The following is a 24,676-nucleotide window of genomic DNA, read 5'->3' on the forward strand; positions in this document are numbered from 1 at the left end:
GACGGCCTCTCAGCTAGGAATCTAGGACGCTGGCGGCTTTGCTGCTGACACGCGCGTCATGTGTACAGACAGAGAGACTCACGAGGATAGAGCGGTGCACTTTGGTGGTCATGCTTGGACAGATCGCATTCAGTCGAGTGTCAGGGCCTCTGCCGGTTCTGACAATACAGAGAGAAGATGGCCCGGGAAAGCGGCATGCATCAACGCCGAGTACACTGAAGCGGGGGGTAGGGCTCCTCGCGCACTTGAAGATGTGCTTTCGGTTGCACTTTATGACGCATAAAAGAAGACCACAAGCGAAGAAAGGAGAGAGACCACAGGGAAATGGAAAGCCGCCGCATGCACTTGTAAGGCAGCAAAACAGAGTGAGAAGCGAGGAGACAAGGTGGGAGAAAAACAAAGCGACCGCGACAGAGAGGCTAAGAGGCAAGACACAGAGTGTCGCGGTGAGAGCGTATCGAAAGATGCGGAGAGCCGAAAGCGTCTCAGATTGACGAATAAATGGACAGCAAGGCTTTTGTCCTGCCGGTGAGACCAGCGAACAGAGCCGCCCCTTCTCGACTCAAAAATATGTCGATCAGACGCTGGCGGGCGGTAGCAGCGAGCGACGCCCCTCCCAGCGTTGCCCCGGTGTGGAGAGTCTTGACAGAAACTCGGGCCAAGCATGCAACTCAAGCGTGAACCCGTGTTGTGTTGACTGGATTGAGAAAAGATTAACTTGAGAAAAATGCCGGAATGCGGCAGAGAGAGGAGCCATATCAATTTTCATGGCTGTCCTCCGGATTCGACGCCCCCCAGCAGCCGATACACAAGACAGACCTCAAGTTCCGCGAGTCTCGTGCGGAGAGCGACGAGCGGTACAGCTGAAACCGGCTCTTCTCCGCAAGAACGGCGAAACGCAGAATCTCTCCACCAGCGGAGCAGTGGAGAGATTGGAATTCGGATCTTGGTGGAGGAAACGAACTGGGAGAAGACAAGCAGGGAAAACAGCCCGCCAGAGCGTCGTGGCTGCTGAGACACTGCGCAAAGCCGGGCCAGCGAAAAGATGCTCGAGGGTGTCTTGCAAAGGCGGAGCGCGTCGTTCATTGGAACTACCAGTGTTGCGAAAAAGCCGAACCGTCAGCTGTCGAATCCTTCCACGGTGAAAACGCCGATCACTCCGGTTTCGTTCAACTATCGGTCAAGCAGGCTACGTCGAAAGCGAGAGCAACGCACTCCTGGGTTCCGGCAAAGTTGCTGGAACCCCAACATGGCAGGAAAGAACCGTACCTGCTTGCAGTTCATCCGGCGAAGCTTCTTCTCGTGCACGAGAAAAAAGTACGTGGACAAGGTTTTCCCGGTGTGAGAGAGCGAAAAACAGAGTGAAAAAAGAGGGCCGGCAGTCGTGGACGGAAGGGGTCGCCGCTACGATTTGAGGGGCAAGGAGTGTGCTTCTCTGTGACGCAGATTTTTGTTCCATATCGGTGCGTGGAATAAAAGAGGATACCAGGGACAGAGGAGCTTCAGCAGTCACGCTTGCTTTCTATGGAACGGAAACCCCGGAAATCTTGACCCTGGAACGCCGCCGGCGGAACCGGCAACATTCTCGAATGAAGAAAATCCGTGTTTTTTTCCGGGGGCGGGGGAAGTGGCGAGGACGATCTGCTCTTGACGGGTACCAGAGGAGCTTCGACAACTCACAGCCAGATGGGAGAGGCATTTGCTTGTGTCTTTCTTCCGAAGGCTCGCTCTCCCATCTTCAAACGCTTGTTTTCATGGGGAAAAACAAATCCATGGAAAGCCTATTTCTGTCCTCGAGGCCCCAAGCGAGTCGCTTCGGTCTCTACTAACGCTTCCATGTTGCAGTTCGGGTCTTTCACCTTTGTGCCAATAGGGTAAGCTCGTGTTTTATTCGAACGCCTAGCGAAAATTCGGTTAGGCTGTCGCGCGAAGCCTTGGTCAGAAGTTTGAGCTGCAGCCTAGGAGAGAAAGTTTCCTTCTTCTTGGCCTTTGTCTTTGCTCGTTTGGGCAATTCACGGACACCCAAATATGACGCATGAAACGGTAAGGCGGTCTTGAGTCATTCTTGCATTCGAAAACTTCAGCTTTTTTCCCGCTGCTGACTGCGCTGGGCAAGAAGCCCTACAAGTGTCCCGCAGTTCAGCTGCGAGTTTTCTTAGCAGTCAGTGGTCGGTTTTTCAGGGCGCCGCCGGGAGACCAGAGCTTTTTTCCCGAAACGAACACGCATTCCGTCCACCGAGTCGACCGGCGAACAAACTCCTCGTGCCGCTCCAAATCTTGGCACAGGAATGAACACACGACAGAAACTTGCAGCGTACAACAAATGAACCGGACGCGTTGAGACTGCAAGCAATGAAAGGCGTTCCCATAACCTAGTGACGTAGTCAGTGCATATACGAGTGTCCTGTTCAAACCTCTGTGTCCTGGGATGTGAGTCTCGCTATCGATTTGTTTGTGCACACGCAACACTCGCGATACGATATCGTTACACCAAGAGACGACGGCCTCACGTTTCTGAAACAGGCTTCCTTGAATACATACCATAGAGACTGCGGCTTTATTCTACTTCCCCGGCGGCGCCACGACAAAATCTGTTGCAAGCGCATCCCGATACTCAGGACACCTACGCGTGTGATCTCATTCATGAGTATCCATTCCCTTCTTCGCACAAGGAACGTGGCCTCGGCCGCAGAGTCCCAGAAGCGCATGGCACCCTGATAGTGACTGAAATATGTTCTGTCCTATGGTACCGTTCTGATGCAACGTGCGGCTGCCGGCGGACGGGGCGACTTCCTTGATGAAATGGATTCAAGTCCACTTGCACTCTCACGCGAGTTCTCTTGCCGGTGGCGCTATCATCGTGGCAAGTCCATCGCGAAGATAACGATCGTGCCTCAAGCACATGTCGCGGCTACTGCATCAGAAGTAAATAAAATGTCGTAGCCGAAAAGCAAACCAGAGATTTGCCGGCAACCCGAAAACTCCTGTGTTCCCCTGTCGCGAAATAACCGGCATCCGTTCCTGGAAAAACTTGGATTGTTCCAGTCGTCTGCCGCTTTTGCCGACTGGCAAAATGGGGCGATGACCCGAAGTCCCAGGAAAACCCGTAAAGGCTACACGGATGATAGATCGCAACGCACGGCTCTCATGCTGCCGCTGACTTCGCGAGAGTCGGTGTCGCTATTTTTGGCGTCTTACGAACTCGCCAAACAAACCATTGGCTCTGGAATCTCCGTTTTGGATAGCCCGCTGGCGAAAATGGAGATTCCGTGGCTACAGAAAACCCAAACAGACACGCAGGCTCGCGGACAGAGGCGTGAACCGCGACGCCCGTCCCGTCCCCTGTTGCGAGTGTCTGTAAAAGACGACTCGGCCACGTAGATGCGTATTCAAATCTATACGTACACACACGTATTGATGTGTACAGATTCTAGAAGGCGATGTACGAGAGAGAAAATTGGGAGGTGTGCAGCCGCTGGCATTTACCATCGACCTTCGGACTTCCCGTTCACGCTCCGCGGTCCACGTCGAGAGCACTTTTTCGAGTGTTCGTTTCTCGATAATCCGGCCGTATCTGAGGCCCATTGATTTCTGCTGCATGTTCCCCCCTCTTCACTTAAATCCAAGCCGCCGTATGCGTGAAAAACGAGAAAGTTATGCCCGGACTTCCCTCGAGTGTTTTGCCGTGCGTGCAGCCAGCGCATCCTCGACGCTTGAGTCGCGACTGCATGCGGCACGCAACCCGGAACCTTTTCTTGTCTTGTCCACTTTTCGCTCGCTTTCCGTGGCAGGACGAAACCAGCTGTTCACTCCTTTTCTCTGGACAGTGGCGTTTGGTCGAGACTGCGTTTCAGTTGCATGTGTGGAACGCGCCTGCCGAAGGGCCTCTTTCCAGTGTGCATGCTTCCTACGGAAAAAGCTGTCGCCGGCCGTGGCATCGCCCCGCCCTCCCCTGTTTTGAGTCTTCTATACCGGCGGCACACAGAGAGCCAGAGAACGAAAATTAGGACTCGCGTTTATCTCGGCAACGTTTGCACGGTTGTCTCACCGTGGTTTCTCAGCGCTCGTCAGGGATTTGTCCCTCCCGACGGAGTGGGTTTTCACGAGGACGGTTTCTTGCCTGTGCTTCCGCCACGCTCCGTTTCTCTCTCCACAAAGCGCTGGCGTCTCGCTGAGCCGCGTGTGCTTCTGACTGTCGCAGCCTTCTTACACTCCTCCGAGTCTCTCTTTTCCTGAATACGTTTTCTTCTGCACTCATGCTCCCCTCCTTCCCTCCCTCTGGCTTTCCGTTCCGCTCTCCGTCGGTACCCAGCAACTCGCCGTGCGCGATTCGAGAATGGAGCCTCACTCGAGCTGCTGGTTCGAGTGTACTTACACTTCCCAGAAGACGAAGAAGAACAAATCGTGGAAAGATGGCGTGTGCACCTGCCAGGTGATGAGAGGCTTCCTGCGGTTTCTGCTTTACGCCGCTGAAGAAGAAACCACGCCGACTGGAGACACCCAGCTTCGAAAAAAAGGAGACGCTCTGGACTCCCATGAGATTCCTCTGCGTCCCTTCGAAGCTCTTCTTGAGTAAGGCGCGAGCAGGCGTTTTCTCTCTTTCCGCGCATGGAGCACCAAAAACCGCGAGAGACAGAAGAGCTTGTGGCCGCGAAAGCACTCCTGCCAATCCACGTTCTGTGGTCACTCGACAAATCAGACGTGTGATTTGCTTCCGCTCTTTACAGACAAGAGAGATAACGTATCTGAGCATACGCTTGCCCCTTCTTCAAACCGCATGTGTCACGTGAAATAGGAAAGGCATGTTATGCTAGTGCACATTGATTTTTAGGCATCGCACCTAGAGTAGGACAGACAGATACCCCTGGTCTGTTGCGTGTTCTACTCCTGTATTTGTCTCCCGTCGCTGGATCTCCTGCAGCCCACACAGGCCAGATGTCGAGACCCGCTCTCACGATTCTTTTTCTGGTTCGGGACCTCGATTTTTCGACACCCGGTGATGCGTGTCTTGCTTTCCTCTCTGGCCGGCTTCCCGACCGCCTCGTCGGAGTCCCACCCTCCTCACTGCCGCTACGTTTTCGTGTTTTTTGCCTTCAGCGAAGACGTCGAGTTTCCGCTTCATCTGGTCCAACTGACTCGCGTCCTTCCACCCCGTTCAACTCGGCCTCAGCCGAGCAGTTCTCCCTCTGGCCAGCTCTCTCAAAGTCCATGTGTGTCGCGCACGGGAAATGCGAGGCGATTTCCGTCCTCGTGTGCATCGTCGGTCTCTTCCTCTTCGTTCCCTTCCTCCGCCTCTTCTCTGGCGCCGCATGGAGCCTCCCTGTCGATCTCGTCCTCGTCTCAAGGAAACACGGGCAAAACCAATGCGCAGCGAGTGCCCCGCCCGGCGCGATTTCGAGGTCGAGGCGGACTCTTCAGTTCTCGCGTTCGCGTCGCAGCTGGTGTTTCGCCCGCAGATCTTCGGTCTTGCGCCTCTTCGCCTCCCTCTGCTTTCTCCTCTTCCTTGCCGTCACATAGTGTAACTGAGAAGCCATTCGCGGCGGATTCCGCAAGCGAAACTCGGCTTTCTGATCCGTACGTGTCGAGATCCGCCGCCGTCGCTGCCGGTTCGTTTCGCCGGTCTGTCGAGTCGCTGGAGTGTACGGACACCCCCTCGTCTCTTAGCCACGAGCAGCCACCGTCGGTCGAGTCAGCCAGGAAGGCATTTGTGTCGCCGTTTGCTCCTCGCTGGCGTGAGGCGTCCTCACATCTTTCCTCTTCGGCGTCGGGGCCCTTCCCTCGCCACGAGAGAGAGCCTTCGCAGGCCGTGATGTGCCAAGATACCTCGTCGGACAATCTTCCTCCTTGCGAAACCCTTTCGGCCTCGAGCCTCCGTCCCGGGCAGTTCTCCAGTCAGTCTCAGCCCCAACTAATTTCTGCAAATTATTCAGGGAAAGAGAACGCGGTCCAGGCTGCAGTTTCCACTGCTTATCCCTCGGCAAACGCGCGTTTCCGACACGAAGACGTGCCGTCTCCCGGGACGGTGGCGGCTAAAGGCGCTGTGCTAGGACACACACAACGCCCTGGAGATCCGGTTGGACCGAAAACAGAAAGCGGTGGTGCAGGCGAGGAGAGCGGACGAATCCAGGAAAACGATGCCAAGCTGATCCGAGGAGACAACGATGCAAGTGTGGCGTCAAGGACAATAGTGGAAGACGTGGGAAGAAGGGGAAGCGATGAAGATGGAGAAGACCGCAGTTGTGCTGCACGAACAGAACTCGTGACCAGTTTCCTGACGCGAGTCGCAGCAGAGAATTTGCTCGAGGACATGGCACGCGATGCGTGCCCTTGGATTCAACACTGTCCCTCTCTCGCGTCCTCCGTCGTCCCAGCTTGTTTCTCTTCTCCAGAATGCTCTCCAGGGGGCAACCGTCCCTCCCGGGGCAGCAAGCAGTGTGAAGGCGAGGCGGAATGTCGCGCGATGGAAGACAGCCTTCAAGGTGAAGAAGAGTATGGAGGTTTCAAAGACGCGCTGCTCTTTCTCTCTCTGTTTGAGTCTCATGGTGCTGCGTATCCTTTCGATGATAAGCCTCACGTTGTTCCACCGGGAGAGGACGCCCTGCCGATGGACAAGGCCCAAGAAAAGGCCCCGCGCAGGCGACATCCGATGCCGCCGGCGATGCTACATTCTCTTCTTTCCTCGTGTGTTTCCTCATCGTCCTCTGCGTCGTCTCCCCCGGTTCCATCGTCCGTTCCGTTTCCTTCCTCAGCTTCTGCGCACTGCGACACAGAGCCCGCCGAGATGGACGAAGACCTCGTCGATCTTCTGCATGCGCCTGCAAACGTCGCGCTTCAACCCGAGAGAGAAGGAGGACGCGGCGCGTTCCCCAGGGCGCACCTGCCAGCGGCAGAGCCGTCTCCTGCCGAGTCGGCGCGAAGCGCCACAACAAAGCGAGAGGAAACCACAGGGGGGGAGGAAGTCCAAGTTGGAAAGCGGGTGGACCCGTCACGTGGGAGACACCCCATGTGGCCTCGCCCGGGGGACGGCTCTGAGAGCGCGCGAGAAAGATACAGGGACGTCCTCGGAGACAGCGAGAGGGGACGCGCGAGCGACACACAGACCTGCGCATTCCCCGGCTCCAAACGCCAGGCTTTTCGTCCTCTTTCGGGTGCACGGGGCAAGAGACACTTGACAAACGCGAACTTCCACTGCTCCTCTGGGGCCTCTGTGGACGTAGACCTACTGGAAGGCAGTACCGATTTCGCGTCGGCCTCCTCCTCTCATTGGTCTTCTCTGAGGCGCGGACGGCCCCGAAGCTTTCTCGCCAACAAACGTCGCCCTACGGAGAGAGACGAGGGTGCTAAAACAGAGGGGACTCAGGAGAAAGCGAATCTCCTTCCTCTCTCCCGTTCTCGCCGTCCCGTGTTCAGCCCGCCGTTTGCTAAAGGAGCGGCGTCTTCATACCCTGGCTGTATGTCGATGTTTCGCCCCTTTCTTGCTGTCAATCCTGCCGTGTTGTTTCTCTCTTTTCCAATGCCCCTCCCTTCGGGAGTAGGGATCTTCTCCAATCGCGCTTTTCGCTGCCGGACCGCCTTCAGTCTCGGGTTGCCCACATGCTGCTCGTTCTTTTTTTCCTTCTTCCTTGCGTTCTCTCTGACCCCTTGCCACTCGTTCCGTGTGGAGGGACGCGTCTGCCGCGTGTCTCGCCGCGTCTCTCCTGTGCACACTCTCGCTGTTCTTCGCATTCCCTGCGTATGCAACTTGGGCGAGGTCTCCACGCGGCTTGCCGCCGCGTTGCGGTGTCTGACTTTGAACGCGCGAGGTCTGTTTCTCGACAGATGTCCTTTTCTCGCGTGTCTCCTCTGTCTAACGCAGCCTGCGGCAATCCGCCTCGCGCCGCGCGCCCTGCTCTGTCTCCGGCGCCTCGCGCTTCTTCGCGTTCATCCTTCGTCCCTTTCCAGAGTTTGAACCCTGCCGCCGGAGACTTCCCGGACGATCTTTCGTCGCAACCTCAGCAAGAGGAAACCGAGTGGCTGCCAACCTTCCGGCCTCTCGCCGCTTTTCCTGCTCGACGCGAACAGGCCTCGCAACTGCTTTCGCTCCTCCCTCTGCGCTTCGCCATTCCAAGAGACCCTCGAAAGGTAACAAAGAATCGGGGGAGAACGGCAACATGCGCGCACAAACGAGGGCACCTTTATTCAAGGACGCCCAGGACGAGATCTTTGTGTGCACATATAGATATACATTTGGATATTGATTTGCAGGCGTGTCCGGGTAAGCATGAATACACTTACAACACATACACCTCATGTGAATGTGCACTTGCGTGTGCACGTGCATAGACATGCGTAACCGCTGTCCAGCTGTCGAGCTGAGGAATGAAGAGAGGGAGATTCGAAGTTCGTGTAAAAACGGGAATGGGCCTGGTTGTTTCTGCTGGCCTAGACACGTGCATGCATATCCGGTTTCGCGGCAAAAATCGCATGCGTTTTTCAGGTCGCTCCCGCGATAGTCCGCCAGTGCATGCGTGGCGTCTCCTGCGGCTCCTCTCTCTGGCGGTCGACGGCGAAACGAGCGCAACAAATCGAGAGTTACTGCCTCTCGCTTTTCAACTCCGTCGCCTTGCAAATCCACGGGACGCTCGTCGAGCTCGCGGCTGCTCTGCAGCCAGTTGTGTGTAAGTCCCCGAGACATCCTCCGATTCTGCTTCGAGACGGCAAACGCATTCCGGCTCTGGGCCTGAGTCTGAGTTCGCGCGAATGGACGAAAAAACGTGTACAGAGGGCCGCGTAACACGATTTTCAACTGTAGACAACACAGTCAGGAAATAGAGGAACTCAACTGCTCTTTCTTATACCGACACAGATATTCTTTTACATAGCTGTTCATATTGATACATGTAGAGCTATATGCATCTCGAGGTAAGGATCGGCACGCATGAACAACTGTACAAGACCCTGTGGTTTCCAATATGCTCGGCATATAGGGTTTCAGTCTTCTTTGATTCGCTCTCCCACTAGACTCCGTCATCCTCCGTGTTGCGTCGTTTATCCTACTGGGCTACCTTTTCCTCGCAGATGGATCGTCTGCGCCTATCTCTCCCCCCTCGGTTGCGTCATCGTCTGCCTCTTTGGCCTCGCGAGAGAGATCATCGCTCAGTGGCAACGCCGTTCTCGTCGCCTCCGGCATTCGCCTGCAGGTTTGGGCTTCTTCGCCGTGTCGAGACGGCGCCGTTGCGTCTGCCAAAGAGCGCCTGGTGAGAGGAAGAGCGAATCAAAAAGTGCATGCAGTCCCGAGGGTCATCTGCGAATCCACGTCCTGAGCTCGTCAACGTTTCTTGCTGTTTCTCTTTCCTGCGCGGCATGTCTGTGTGCTCGTCACAGAGCTCGCGTTGTGCTCCAGCACACCTACTTCTGAACATATATGTATTCATATGTTATGGAGATACACACAGACATATATATATATATATATATATATATCAGTCAGTCGCCCATGCGTGAATATATATGTAGAGGGAGAAACATAGAGATATGTGTATACGTGCTTACGTGTCGATCTGAGTATATGTGCATCCGTATTGGATGCCGGGAAAGTAGGCATGTACTTGTTTTTATTGACTGATAATCTCCTAGTCAGCGTCATGTTTTGCCAGCATATTCCTCTGTCTGCCTCTAGCGGGAACCGTTCCTCTTTTTTGTTCCACTGGATGTACACCACAGCTGGCCCAAGGCTTTTGTGGGCGTGGCCTACCGCAAATTCGCTCTGCTTTTTCCCCTCTTCCCTCGACCTGACGCGTGCGCGCGCGCTCCGCTCTGCGCCTTTGCAGGGGCTGAAGAAACAGCAACAAATGCAGCAACGCAAGTGGCGAGCCTCGCTGGAGAAAGCGAGACAGGCGAAACGCCGGAAAAGGCAAGACCGTGCCCGACGTGGAAATATCGAGAGCCAAGAAGACGATCTGGAAGAGGAAGACGAGCAGGACGCAGATACTCCGGCGCTAGACCAAACTGCAGAGGACGAGGCGGGAGAAGACGCGGTGGAAGAGACGAAAACGCGCTACTTCCTCGACTTCTCAAACTGCAGTGTACAGACACCGTTTCTTCGCGACTCCGACCGCGTCCCGCCGTCATCTCATTTGGCGTCGAGAGGGGTTTGCCTCGCCAGTCCTCATTCTTCGTCTGTCCCCGACCCCCTTGCGATCCTTCAGAAAACGGTTTCTCGAGGCGACTTGTGGGCGATCGCTGCTGACGGTACGCCTCTTTCTGCTGCTCAAGCTCTTGTGTGTCGCGTTCTCTGCTTTTTCGACATTCCTCTCTCTTTGCCTACATGGATGTGTATGCCTTTTTGCGGCGGTTTTACTCGTACCTGCCTAAGCACATTCCCTGGGCGTTTTTGTATTATCTGCATGCTTTCTTGTGTCTCGCGAGAGAGACGCGCGCGGTCTTTTCGCATCGTCTCGTGCGTCTCTGCGGCTGCGCCGCCCCTCTGTCTCTCGTCTCTGCTATCTCCATATCCTCTCTCTGATGTCCTGCCATTTTGACTTTCTGCCTCTTTCTCTCCGTCGGCATTCTCCTTTTGTGCATATGCAATTAAGTACATGTGTATATATAAATATATATAAGTATATAAATAAATATATATATATATATATATATTTATATGTACATGCTTGCGTACGTGCATATATTTTACATGCGTGCATGCTTTTGTTTATCTGCGCGCCTTTGCGTGTGCATGTCTCCATTTCTGGGCTTGGAAACGAACGTGGGGTTGGTCTGTTCAGACGACTGGACGCATCCGTCTAAAGTGCTGCTCTGCCGATCGTGCTGGAAAGGTTTGCATCCGCGATCAGGGACCGTCGAAGTCGAAGTTCTCCGCCTCGCGTCTTCGCTAGCCCCCTCGCGGTCTTCGGAGCGTTCGCAGTCTACCTGGCATCGCGCGCCCCGGCCTGCGTCGCTCTCTGAGGGCTTCTTGCCGTCTTGGTGGGCGCGCCTCCTTAGCGAAAAACGCGCAGAGAGAGGTCGAGACTCGGCGAGAAAACTGCATCTGTCGGGAATGCTCCTCGGGAACTTCGCCAACGAATTTGCTGCGGTCGACGGAATCGAGAGACTCTGGAAAGTAAACGGCAGGCTCACAGCACTCGCGACACATCTCGCTCTCTCGTGTCTCATCTACAGGTTCTGCCTATAAGCAGATATATATATATATATATATATATATACATACATATATACGTATATGTAAAGACGTATGTGGTCAGAGCTATGGGTCTTTGCGTCTATGCTTACCACGGTCTTGTCTCAGTTTTCGCGTTTTCTAGAAGCCTCCCACGGGTCGTTTCCTCGTGGGAAGGCGATCTGTCTCTGTGCATGTGCTCGCGTCGCCGTCCTTCTGCTTCCTGTTCTCTCCCGGAAGGCGTGTGGATACGCAGCGTATTTTTTTGAATTTCGGTGACTGCATGCAAGAGCGGAGACATTCCGCTGGATCTGACTGTCGCCCCTTCCTTTTTATCGAGTCGACTCGCTTTCTTCCCGCCGTCGCTCTCTACGTTCAAGGCAACGCCCGCGCAGAAAAGCCCCTTCACAGACGCATGCACACAGATTTGCGCGGAGAATTTTCTCAGCGGCCCGCGCTGCGCCCATGAGACGATTGAGGAAACGCGAAACTCAGTGTCCCTCCTCCTTGCTTCCCACTTCTCTTTCGTCCTCGTTCTGCGTCACCTGCTGGCTGCGTTGTCCACTTTGTTTCGCGTCTTTGCTCATCTTTGCTTCCTCCGATGGCCTCAGTCTCTTTCTCCTTTTTGCGGCTGCCTCGCCAGGCCACGCAGAGGGACAAGGCGGCGGCGCCCGGAAATCCCAGCGCATCTGCGCGAGACGCCGAGCGGCTCCACGCGCCCTCCGCTGGCTCGTCTGCAGAGCGCGGCGATTCTGAGCTGAGTTGTCTGTCGCATGCGTTGCTCGCGGGCGGTTGCCCGGAGGCGAAAGACGAGTTACGACCCGACGGAGAGGTCGCCGAAGGAGACGAAAGCGAAGACGTTCCTCCTCTCCTCGAACCCATACCGCTAGTGAGAGGCGTGTAGAAGGCCCGCGAGGCTTAACCTTTTCGGCGTTTCCCTCTCGAGTCTTCTGTGCAGCGATTCACAGAATCCAAATCACACGGTAGACGCACGCAAGAGTGCATCGGCAACGCGCCTCCTTTCGGCGCACGTGCTTCTCTACCTACACGGTCTCTCTCCCCTCGGGTGCACGCAGGTTTGTTCTTCTCCCTTCCTTTTTGGGGGTGTCTGTTCTCCTTCCGCCTGCGACGCTTGCGTCTCCGACACAGAGACCGTCTTGTGACAAGAGGGGACGACTGCGAGAACTGACACGGCCAGCTTTTCTCCCGTCTCTTCTGCACTTCTCTGCGTCGAGCATGAAGCCAGCGAGGTCTCCGACGGGCTGCCTGTGCGTATGCCTTGGGCGCGTCCGAGCAACCGCGACATGGGGCGCGCTCTCGCGTCGGACGTTCATCTCTGTTTACTTTTCTGTTGCTGTGTCCGCGGGTTTCCGGTTGCAGAATCTGAGTTCTCGCGAAGCCGAGCAGATTCTTCGAGACGCGATTGCTCCGAATACGCGGCGAAGACACAAACTCAACGACGAGCAGCAGGCGGTGCTTCTCGCCATCAGCCGCTGGTTCGTGTACAAGAACGGCAAGCGTCCGTTTCAGTTTTTGTTGCGACGCGAAAAAGGCGAGCGGAACGGGGAGGACAAACGGCGGGACCTCGCACCGAAACGCAGTTGTCGCGAGGCGCGCCGAGAGAAACAGCGAAGGCGAGGAGATGCAGACGCGAAGGGACGACGGACACACGATCTGGGGAACGGTAGAAATGGACCAGCTGAAGGATCAGACGCAGAGGAAGCAAAAGACGGAACCGAAGACGAAGAAGACGAAGAAGATGAAGATGGACACGATGAACGGAGAGCGGCGTCTGATGCGCTCGGAGCTCAGAGTGACAGTGTCGGTGCCGAGTGTACGAACGCCCGCGATCTGCCAGCAGGTGAGGAGGAGGACTGGGACAGTCTCCTGTTCTCTGGCGGTGACGTGCAGGACCCCAGTGAAGCGCCGAGGCAGGAATCAAGTTTTTTAATTTGTCAAGAAGCCAGCGATTCGTCGGGCGCGCAGGCCGAGGAGCGGAGGCCGACCAAGAGCGAGGAGACCGCGAAACGCGGAAAGGAGCTTGCGAGAATAGGACGCCCTTCAGGAGAGGATCCCTCCAACGATCACAGTTCTTCTTCGTATTCTTCGAGTTCTTCGCATGCTTCTTCTTCGTCTCGCGAGGCATCGCGGGAGAGGGAGTGTCCTCGAAGAGGCGAAGCGTCAGGCGAAGAAGCGGCGAGAGTGACGAAGGGCGAGGAAGCCGCGATGCGTGTGTATGAAGACCGTACGTCTGCGTCGCGACACTGGAAGACGAAGCGAACGAAACGTCGAAATCGCTCTTTCGGGGAGGACGACGCGCGAGATAGAGACGGGTTGCGTGGCCGCCGGGAGAAGCGGAGAAACGAAAGGAACGACGGAGAGGAAGAAGACTTCGAAAAGGCGCTCCACCTGCTGCAGTGCGATCGACAGCGGACCAACGCCCCGCCCATTCTCCTCGTCCACGGCGTCTTTGGGGCTGGCAAAAGTTCCCTTCTTGCGGCGTCACTCGCGACCCTTTCCCGGTACGCGCACATTCGGGTTTTCTAGACATCCAAAAGTATAGATAGATAGATAGATAGATAGATAGATAGATAGATAGATAGATAGATAGATAGATAGATAGATATATTCGTATCTGAGATTTCGGTGGAGTCTCTCAAGCGCTCTTCCACAATGTGTCGTCGCTACTCTGGGGCCCAGAGGGAGTATCCGGATCCTCGCAGAGTTTGTATACATATGTGTCTTTAATCCAACTACACCGGAAACAGGTGGATTTGTTTCTCTTCCTTTTCTCGCTCATCGTCTCTCTCGCTCTGTTGTCAAAGGACCGTGCTGTTTCGTGTCACTTTTCTGTCTTCTCTCTCTCTGCTGCGTCCCTCGTTTCCTCCTGGGTATATCCTTCGCCTTCGCGCCCCGGCTCGCGGCGATTTCGCCGCTCTCTCCATCGTCACCTGCGGACTTCTCATCTGCATGCACGCTCTCTCTTCAGCAAAGGCTGCACGCACTTGCGACTCGCGCGCTTCCGGATGCCGGGCGCTTCCGCTTTTCCCTGTCTCTTTCGAATCGCTCAGCTGTAGAGACACCCAGCGTATCTGTGTTCCGGCGGCCTTCTTCTCTCCCTCGCTGTGTGCAGTCTCCTCGAGGCGGCCAAGAACCGCAGCCACATTCTGTTGATTTGCATGACGAACGCGGCTCTCGACTCGGTCCTCCTCAAGCTCCGGTTCGAGTGTCAGTACACCGACTTTGTTCGCATCGGTCGCCTCTCAGAGACGCACCCGCTGCTTCTCCCTCACGCAGTGTCGAGCAGCAAAGACAGAGCCTTGGCGATTCAGGAATGGAGACGGCTTCTCCACAAATTTCTCGTGAACGACGCGAAACAACCCCCGAACCAACCGGCCTCTCAAGCGTCTTCGTACAGTCCTTCTGTTTCCCCTTCTACGGCGGAGAACATCGAAGTCAGCACGGCGCATGCACGGGAAGAAGACGCGTCTTCGATGTCGGACATGGCTGCCTCGCTGCTGGCCCGAATCGACGAAGGGACTTTTCCTCCAACGATGCCGGTACGACTCTTTTTTTCTCGGCGCCTTCGCGAAGCGACCACCACGTTTTCTGTCATTTCGCTCTTCTTCTCGCCTGCCTTTTTTTCCTCTGTCGCAAGGCGCAGCTTCTTCACAGGCACCGCGCCCTGTCGCGCGTGAGTCAAAACGGTGTTGTGGTTCTCTCCCCTCTCTCGCTTTTACTTTCGAGCTTCTCGCCGTCGCTTGCTGACCCTCCCTTCCGCGTCTCTTGTTCTCGCGAATGCCTTCTCCTCCCTCCGCGTTTTGTGTGTGTCTGCAGCAATGGAAGCGCGTGCGCCTCTTTGCAGCGACGTGCAGCGCGGCTGGCTGCTCGGACGTCTTTTTGTCTTCCGTTGCTCCTTCGGGGGCGACGTCCGGTGGCCTGGCGACGCCGTTTGTCTTTCTGGATGAGGCGACGCAGGCGCCCGAGTCTCTCGTCGTCTCCATTTTGTCGCGGTTCTCTGCGCAGCGGCTACTGCAAGTCGGCGACTCAAAGCAACTGCCGCCTGTGGTGAAAGTCCCCGGCGCTCCCTTCAGCTGCTCTTTGTTTTCGCGATTGCTGCCGGTCTACTTGGCGAGCGCGCGGCGCCTGTCGGCGACCAGGCGGGGCCCGGAGAGCCAGGCCTCAGTCGCTCCGGCGCCGCAGACCGTCGCGAAGAAGGAAGGCGAGAAACAGTGGGAGAAGCACTTGTCGCCCATCGCGAAAAGGAACGCATCGGCTTCAGACGCTCTGCGAGGATATGGAGCGGAAGACGTGGCCGACGCGGCTTCTCGTTCGGCATCCCGTTCCGCTGCTCGAGGTCGAGACACAGCCAGCTTCTTCTCTGCCGTTCTTCTCCTGCGCACACAGTACCGGTGCCATCCTGTCATTGCTCGTCTCTGCAGCCGCATGTTTTACGGCGAGAACTACGTGAAGAATGGCGTCTCTGGAGCCGAGCGTCTCCCGCCAGGGCCCTCGTCCTTTGGTGGGCCACTCTGTTGCATCAGCGTCCGAGGCAGCCTCGAGAGTCGCGAGGGGAAGAGCTTTGTGAACTGGAGAGAAGCCTTCGTCGTCGCGACAATCCTCCGCACTGTCCTGGAGAAGTCTTTCATTTTCGAAACGAACACGCAGACCGCGAAAACCCCGCAAGCGACGCTCTCTGTCTCGTCGCTCGCCTACCCGGCCGGTGCGTCTCTCTCTCCTCACTCGTCGGTGGATTCTCCTCTGTCTTCTTCCTCGTCTTCTTCTTCCCTGTCTTCTTCCTCGTCTTCTTCTTCCCTGTCTTCTTCTTCCTCGTCTTCTCTTTCGTCTGTCTCTTCTCTCTCTTGTGCGTCTTCCTTGGAGTTTTTCACAAAGCGTCCGCTCCGGCCGTCGGAGGTGGGCGTGATTTGCCTGTATCGAAGCCAAGTCTCGTGCGTTGAGCGCGCGTTGAAGAAAGTTCTTCCGGCGGCGGTTGTCAAGGCGATCCAGATCTCGACGGTCGACGCGTTTCAGGGGGGGGAGAAGGAGTTGATTCTTCTCTCTTGCGTGCGGACGACGGCGTCCTTCCTGGACCGGAACTCGGAGAGAGACAAGACGTCTTTCCGGCACGCCGGCGAGCGACGAGGCCCCGGCATGGCGGCGAACCCAGCAATTCGAGACGGCGAGGAGCGAGGGCGACCTCGACCGCATGCAGAGCCCGCCCCGAGCGCGGCGCTGTCTGGCGACCGGGAAAACGGAAACCCCAGTCACGGCGCAGAGACAGCAGCCGCGGCAAGGCAGACAGAAGACGAGAGACAAATCTCCCGCGCGCTGACAGAGGAAGGACAGCCAAGGGACGCGAGAGGCGAGAAGACCCAGCAGGACTGCGCAACACGAGACGCCGGGGACGCGCTGCGCCTGCTAAAAGAAGACGCGCCGGAAGAGGATGGCGATCCTGGGAAGAGCGACAAAGGGAAAGACTTCATCAACTGCCAGAAAAGAATGAATGTCGCCTTTAGCCGAGCGAGGCGGCAACTCGTGATTGTGAGTCACGACGCTCTCTTCCAGAGCCACCCAGCGTGGCGAGAGCTGTGGCAGTCGAGCACCAAACTGTTTCTTTGAACGAAACGCGCATCCACACAGAGAAGCGCAGCTCGGATCTCTTTCGCATTGCCTTTCTTGTCGCCAGGCGTTGTCAACCGCTTTCCTCTTCGGAATCTTGCGTGTGTCTGTGCACACACGAACCTCTCTGCATGTGCGCCTGTTTGCCGCATGGGGGTGCGCAAGCGCCACGAGCAGTTTCCTCCCCGGCCGTCCGCCGTTCCGTCCGCAAACCGCTTCGTCGAATCCTTTTCTTTCCCGTGGGTAGTGCAGCTCTTCATATGAACTGAAAGTAGTAAAATATGCGCTGTTTCCCAAGACGGTAGTGCGTTCTCAGCTGCCGAGAGCGATTTCAGGGTCCTTTGTAGGAGACGTCCTCTTTGTACAAGCTGCGTAGGCGCCCCCAAAGTCGGAGATTCGCGGAAAACGTGAACATGCCTAGCGGCCGCTACAGGCGGCGACTGGGCTTCTCGGCAAAGTTCCCCAGTTTGTGTACAAGACAAACGCATGCCAAGGCCATTCCCGTTTGTTCCGGGTTCGACGAGATTCGACTGCTCCGCTGTTTAGCCTCACGGGTGTTTCCAGTCCTCCCCACCTCTACATTTTTCAGTAGTGAAAACGGAACCGAACATGTCGAACGCGTCATGGTCGAGCAGCCGTCGAGAAATGAGAGGGAAACGGGTGGGAAGAAGAGCTTTCTGTAACGGGGAGTGCCTCGAAAGCACCTCTGCGTGAACGCAGCCTGATCGCGTCTTCCAAGCACGTGTCTTCACCTCTGCGTGTACCTCCGTTCCCCAAACATGCCTCGTTTCGGTTTCGGACACAGCCAGAAGGGGACGGAACGGCGGGAGTAGCGTTCCTCTCCGGTTTTAGGAAATCTACGCGATGTCTGTACTGCCTCTCTCCGTGTTGAGCAAGCAGTCACAACTATATCCACATACCTACTTATTCATGCCCTATAGGTTGTTAGAGTTGTCGTACTTTTCTTCCACATTGGCGCATTCGTGGGCAGATCGATATTTGCATAGAAGTGTGGAATTTTGTTTACATGGGTAAACGGATGTGTCTGGTTACGCAGAGTCAGGCAGAGCTGTGTGTATGCATGTGTACAGAGAAGTGTGTGTATGTGGAGATTCCTCCGCGTTTCTAGGACCTCTGAGGCAAAAAAGACTGGTTTTCGGAACCCCCTCGAGGTCGGCCGCGTCCGAATCGAACGCTGTCGCCTTCCCTCTGCTGCTCTGCATGCAACCCAAGGGTATACGGCGTGTGCTTGCGTGGGAGTGTGTCAGGGAAAGGGAAGAAAACTTCTCACTTTCCCGTAAGACCACTTTTGGCACACACGGTGACAGACTACTCAACACGGTACGTCACCGGGCTCGCTCAGCAAGACAAGAAGCCGCTCGTCCTTTCTCCGTAAAAAGCACAACCCGTGCCAAAAAGCGCACCCCACTCTCGGAGACCGCTTTCGCCAGAGGAGATGAGTACGGTTGGTACGGCTGGCACAAGGCAAAAACCCTGAAAACGCGTCCGGGGAAATCGGCGGAGCCGCCGAAACCGCGACGACCGTTTCGTCCGGGTGTCACTACACCTCGCGTTCTTCGAAGGGAGCGCCGCGTTTTCCCTTTTTGCTCTCTTGAAAGACAACTCGGCATATTTTCCTCATTTCCCGCGGAAAACTCGGCAAAAAGGCAGCGGGAAACCTCTGCCGCGCGCGGCATACGTGGCGTGGAAGAATCCTGCGCGCTCTCCGCGCAGAAGACGCCAGGAGGCGGGAGAAGGGGGGAGGCGGGTGAAGACAAAGAGCGCGACGGGAGACCGCCGCCGAGGTGGTTTTCTGTGACTTCTTCCGGTCGAAAGATGGATTCCTCCTGAGTTTTCTTCCCTGGAAACCCTCGAAATAGCCGCGCGCAAAGGTCTCCTTCCCGGTTTCGGCCCAGTCTACCAGAGGAAAGGCTGCCGGGCGACCGTCTCGCTTTCTTTTCAGTCTCCGCCGCCGACGCACGTGTGTCCTGGAATGACGAGTCTCGCATCTGTCTCTCGCTTCTCGGTTACCTCGGAGACTGCCCTCCAGCGCGAGGCGGCTTTTTTGCACACCCGATCTTTGCTTTCCGTTTCCGGGATCTGTGTTTCTACTGACTTCCGCAGGCCGGAAAGAGGTTTCTGTTCTTCGCACACGCGCCGCTTTTCTCGCTGTTAGTCGCTTTTCCAGACCGATCGTTTCCTCTCGCCATATCTTCGGGGGCGACGGCGCGCGCACATCGCTCTCGGTTGCCCCGCTCTCTCGCGAGAACGTATACGAGGAAAACTCCCTGCAGGTCGTCTTCACCCCTTCCCAAGCAGAAGCCTTTTCCTCAGCCGAAAGCTCTTCTTGTCTTTTCTGCTCGTCGACCTCGACCGCCTTTTTTCCGCGGCGTCGCCACACTGATCTCTCTTGTCTTCACCGCCGGCCTCTCCGCTCGCTGCCAGGGTCGTCACCGGGGAGCCGAAACAGAAAGCCGCAGTTTCCGGCGCTTCTACTTGCGTGAAGCGACGGGCGCGAACTGCAGCGGAAAACGCGCCAAGCGCGCAGCGCCTCTCCTCTCGGCCTCCAACTCGAAAGTTACAAACTACAGGCAGGAGGCGCGTCGGAGGGAAGAAAGCGGGCGGTCACCACGGGGCTGTTCTGCACAGGAAGGCGAGGAGACGAAGGCGACACGCGCGGAGAGAAGGTGAAATCGCGACACACGCCCGATTTCCAAAAGTTGAGAAAGACGATGGCATTCGCGTGCGCGGGGCCTCGCGAGGAGTCCTCTTGTCCCTCCGATTCCTCGGCTGGCTTCTCGTGTTTCGGCCCCGCGTCTCTCGCGTTCGATCTCTCGTCCTCTCTCAGTCCCGGCTGTTCGTCTCGCGTTCCCCCGCTGCTGCCTTCTTCTCTCCTCGACGCGTCGTCTTCGCTCCCTCCTCTGTGGGTCGGATCTCCGTCTTCGGGATCTTCTCTCTCTCCGCATCTCGCCGGGGCTTCTTTCCCCTGTACGTACACCGCGTCGCTCCCTCCGGAAGTCTCCTCCCCTCCCCTGCCTCTCACGCCTTCCGCGAACGACTCGCCGCAGGTCTGCTCGTCTCCCTGCTTCTCTTCCTCGCCGCACTCCGCCGCCTCGCCCTCGCCGCGGGGTCCGGCTTCTGCCTTCTCGTCGCTCTCGGCGCCTGCAACTCCCCCCGCTGGCTTCTCGCCTTCCGGGGCGGGCCAGGCCTTCCCAAAACACGCGCCTCTCTCGGCGGCGCCGACCCAGCCTCTCCCCCCCTCGCCCCTGGCCTTCGAAGAGGTTCGCCTTTTGCCCTTCCTGTGCAGTCGGGTGTACATCGAGTTCAACTCCGACGCCGCGCTGCCTCCAGAAGTCCGCCTGGCCCTCCGCTACCCACACGGCTACGAATTCCCGCTCCCTGCCAAGAAGGCGAAAGTTGGAAAGCTCGAGGCGAAGTGCAAATCCGAGAAGGACGCCGAGGCCAGAGCCGGGTCGCGGCGAGAAGACGCCCCGAAGCCGAGCGGGAACTCCGCGCAGGCGCCGGCGAAAGAAGGGAAGGAAAACGAACGCCCCGAAGAGGCAGGAAGAAGTACACACGGTACGCCACAGAAAACGAATCCGCCTTCAAGTCGCAACACACGAGACAGCGGGAAACAGAAAGCTGAAACCAGAAACAGAGACCGGTGCGCGAAACGGACAGCGACACAGATGCGGCAATCGAAAAACGAGAGAGAAAGTACGGAAGGGCGTTTTTGTACATTTGGTGAGTCATGTCCCTCTCGCATCGACGTCTGTTCTTCTGCTTTGTCAGCGCTCGTCCCCCAGAAAGGACCAGATCCGCAGTCGCCGCTGCTCAGTCAAGGATGCGGGCGGTTGAAAGGCAAAAGCTGCCTGTGTGCCGCGTGTCGCCTCGCTCGCGCTCTGGAAGAGGCGTCGAGTCTCCTGAGGCCCTTTGGACTCTCGATTGTTAAAAATGCGAGTTTCTTCCAGCAGAGCGAAGGCCTGTCGTCTTCGTCGCCGAAGCTCGCCTCGCCTGCCTGTCCTTCGCTCTCGACTCTGCCTCCCTCGTTTGTCCTCCCTCCGTCGCATGTCCACGGCGCCTCGCCGGAGAACGATGCGGGTCTAGCTCTCGTCCCCTACTCTCCTCCACCGCCTTTCTCGTCTTCTCTCCCTCTCTTCTCTGCGTTTCAAGCGTCTCCGTCTTGGCCCGCCGCTTCGCGTCCGACCGACGCCGCGACCGTGGTGTGCACAGACCCCGGAAAGCTCTTTGCTCCCCTTGCCGGCGCCTCGCGCTGTCCTCGCGCCTCCTCACATTCTTCCCCGTCGCCCGCGCTCCCCCTAGACCTCTTGCACGAAGTCGTCAACGAGGTGAAAAAGGCCCTGACGTCGTTCGTGCTCCGAGCTCGGCCGCCGCCCGGGCCGATTGGGTCAGTGCGAGCGCTCGCGCTCCGCTCCAAGTCTTCGCTCTCTGCTGTCTCTTCCTTGCAGTCGTTCGGCGCACCGGGATCTGGGGCCCGAGCGGAGGCGCCGCAGATTCGCGTGCGCGTCGCCTCGCGGTCTTCCGGTTCGCGCCCGCCGGCTGGGGGCGACAAGGCGGGCCAGGGAGACGGGGCTGGGGGTGCGCGCGGCGCGGTCGAAGGCGAGGACGAGAAACGCGCCTTCTACGCCGGTGCCAAGCCGGAGAGCAAGGCAGGGAGGAAAGAAGAAGACGAGAGCCTCTACGACTCGGATGCCGACACGATGGAGGGGTGGATCGACGCCATCATTCAACTCCACGACATGCAACACGAAGAGCGGCAGGCTCTCGTCGTCAGCAATCACTACGCCGGGATCTTCACCAGCAAACGCGTCATTCTAACCTACACTAGCCACGAATTCAGGTAAGCACCTCTCGCAGAGAATCGACACGCAAACCACGCGCAGGGAAGGAGAGGACGAGGAAACAAAAGAAAGCGAAGAAGAGAAAAAGAAGAAGAAGAATGCGAAGAAGGAGAAGAGGAAGAATGTGAAGAAGGGAGAAGAAGAATGCGAAGGAGAAGAAGACGAAGAAGAAGAGCGGAGTTTCGAAGTAGGAGACAGCAGGGAGGTGGCGAGACACCAGAGAAGAGGCCAGGCGTTTTCCTGAAATGCGATGTGCGCGGTCTGTTCTCAAGAGGAGAAAGCCACGAGTGAACGCAAAACGCAGCAGCGGGAGGAAACAGCCAAGAAACCTGAAAGGTAGACGCTCCCGCATCACTGAGCTGTAAGGCGAGAAAACCGACCCTGCCGAAATGAAAAAAACACAATGCATCCCTGTCCGCGACGATGTGTGTCCTGTAGGAATCTCCTCTTGCGAGACCCGAGCCTGAAGTTCTCTTCGCTCTACGGCCCGAGATACGCGACGGAGACGGTCCCAGACGCTTCGCTTGCCCCGCCTCTCTCGGCCGCCGCGTGGATGGCGCTGCAGAAGAGGACGCGCAGCGCAGTGAACGACACACTACAGCTCGTCCCCGGCTTTGCCCTCAAAACGCTCTTCTTCGAAGGTGAGGGACAGCTGCGTTTTTCCGGAGCCAGGCAAACGCTCTTCCTTGTGTTCGCGCTTTGCGTTTCGTCGCAACTTTCTCAGCGGCAGAGAGGCGCAAGAAGGGGCGGAGGCGCCTAAATGTTTGGTTTGGAACGGGACCAGTCTGCTGGCTCTCCCTATCGAGCTCGGTCTCTCTGTACAGAGTTGCGTTCGCGTCTGGGCCTCTCGAATCTGCGCTTCGAGAAACCCTCGCGCCTGTAGAGGAATATGCATGGATCGAATTGCAATCGTATCCGTATCGACATCTAGATATATATATATATATTGAGAGAGCGAGAAAGAGGAAAAGATGAATATAGACACGCATATATATATATATATATATGTACGAGGCACCGCTTGATGTTTTTCAGGATCTTCGGCGGAAGTTAGACCGCTGCTTCGTCTTCTTCGTCGCCACGCGTCGGCGTCTCTTTCCTCGGCGGCTTCTTTGGGCGTCAACTCTTTTTCGTCTTTCGCGTCTTTCCGGGAGGCGGCGAAAACGTCGCTGCCGTCGTTGAAGCGCGAGCGAGAGAACGGGGACAAGGCCCGCTGCAGGCAGACGCGAGAGAGCGAGAAAGAAGAAAGCGACGAAGAGGCAGAACCCGACAAGCTGAAACTGAGAGAAGAGGAAAAGAAGGGAAAGGAAAGACACTCCGACGCCTGTGGGGCACCGTCGGGACAGGATAGACCTGTCTTAACGAGACCTCTGAAGGTAACGTCTCTCAGTCGCGAGATCCGCAAGGGGCTGCGGCAGTCAAGAGACTCGAAAGCCGCCTTTCTTCTCGGCACTCAGAGTGACACGTACAGGAACGAAAACACATACATACAAACAAACATATATGCAAATAAGCATATATACAAATACGTGTGTGTGTGTGTGTGTAGATGTACACACATATACATATAACTTTGAAATTTTGTGTCTTTACGGCTTGGAAGTGTTTTTGAGCACGTCTCCTCGGGTCAATGCGACCAAGGTCGGTCCGTGTCGTAGCGCGACGCTGAGATTCTTTTGTGTGTTGAAGCTTGATCTGGAGATCGTCGTCTTCTCCCACGATATTAAGAGCCACGGCGATGTATCTGGTGCACTGCATACGTTCAAAACGATTGTACAGAGACAGCACGCATAGCGTCATAAGTAAGAAGAGCGTGAAATGCGTGTGCATTTCTTGTTTCCACTTCCAGCGTGATGTCTCCTTTTATCTCCTTTTGTCTCCTTTAGGTCTTTTTGTTAGTGGCCTCGTTCCCGGTGAGGAACAGCCGTGTTCGCGTGGCGCGTGCAGAAATCGACGACCGAGCTGTCGAGGATCTAGTCACGAGGAAAGTAAGACAATTCCTTTCCTCCCTCAGAATCATAACCTGTCTTAAGTATTTCTCAACATCTACATATATATGCGCGCGTCTGTCGTTATGTAGACGTGCATTTGTGTATGTATGCATGCGGTCGCCTTGAACCACGCGACTCACCTTGCACGCATGCAAATAAGTATCCCGAAGCCTGTGCACAGGTATACGGGCATGCACGTATATGAATTCACTTCGGCGTTTGTGCAATTTTATGACTTCGAATCGCCACGAGGATCCACGCTCCCCAAGCCCCTTCGGAGCACAAAGGCCCTGCCTAATGTGTCTACCGGAGCCTGTGTCCACCCATATATGCATATATATATATATATATATTGGCATTCATTGGGGCTGCTCTGCTTCTCTAGAGAGACTGATGTCTCTGTTTTTTCTGTTTCGCGCACGCGTTCCGGGACAGCAAACGGCGGTCGCCCCTCCAGGCGAGAACGGCGGTGTGTGTGTGTGTGGTGTCTCTCTGCTGTCTCCGTGTCTGCAGGCGACAAAGCGCGTGAAGATTCGCGGCTCAGTGCTGCCTCTGGGTCTCTCTCGCCTCCTGCGCGCCTTTGCCTTCCTCGGCGGAGTCTCCCTGTCCCCTGAGCTGGGGTGTCCCTGGCGCAGCGGCCGCTTGGACGCGAAACTGCGACCCGACGGCGCGCGCCCGGAAGAAGGGTGCGACGCCTTGGGATGCGAGAAGTCCGACAGAGGCGCTCTGAGCGAATCTGGAAACAAGTGCCTCGTCCTGCCTGATTTGTCGCTCCTCTTCGTCTATAAGCCGCAGCCCCACGCCGGCGCACCGTTTGCAGATGAGGAACTCCTGCTCTGCGCGCCTCACCGACTGGTAAGTCTCGCGGGGAGAAAAAGCGGAAGTTTGGGAGAGGCGTGTCTGGATCTAGAGCCCAGCGACGCCGCCTCGGGGGCGACACGCGGATCGCGGCGAACCGCGGGTTGCGTTTTCTTCTTTTTCACTCCCACTTTTTCTGCTACCCTTGTTGCAGGGGAGGCTCCAGCTTTGTGTGTGTGTGTGTGTGTGGG

At 56.6% G+C, this 24,676-nt stretch overlaps 1 protein-coding gene across 1 annotated transcript; it reads left to right on the top strand.

Moving 5' to 3' along the window:
* Positions 1 to 4,336: 4,336 nt before the first annotated feature.
* Positions 4,337 to 23,753, top strand: NCLIV_010570 (conserved hypothetical protein; the record flags this gene model as incomplete). Its single annotated transcript, XM_003880572.1, has 17 exons — positions 4,337 to 4,572; positions 5,098 to 7,451; positions 7,856 to 8,121; positions 8,477 to 8,657; positions 9,058 to 9,236; positions 9,810 to 10,230; positions 10,764 to 11,098; positions 11,799 to 12,044; positions 12,536 to 13,677; positions 14,289 to 14,715; positions 14,993 to 16,743; positions 17,904 to 18,071; positions 19,623 to 20,353; positions 20,567 to 21,635; positions 22,075 to 22,277; positions 22,687 to 23,012; positions 23,523 to 23,753. The coding sequence occupies 17 exons, from the start codon at positions 4,337 to 4,339 to the stop codon at positions 23,751 to 23,753; spliced, it is 10,266 nt and encodes a 3,421-aa protein (XP_003880621.1).
* Between the last annotated feature and the right edge of the window lie 923 nt (positions 23,754 to 24,676).

This window comes from Neospora caninum, chromosome IV, assembly GCF_000208865.1.
Source record: "Neospora caninum Liverpool complete genome, chromosome IV".
NCBI lineage: Eukaryota > Apicomplexa > Conoidasida > Eucoccidiorida > Sarcocystidae > Neospora > Neospora caninum.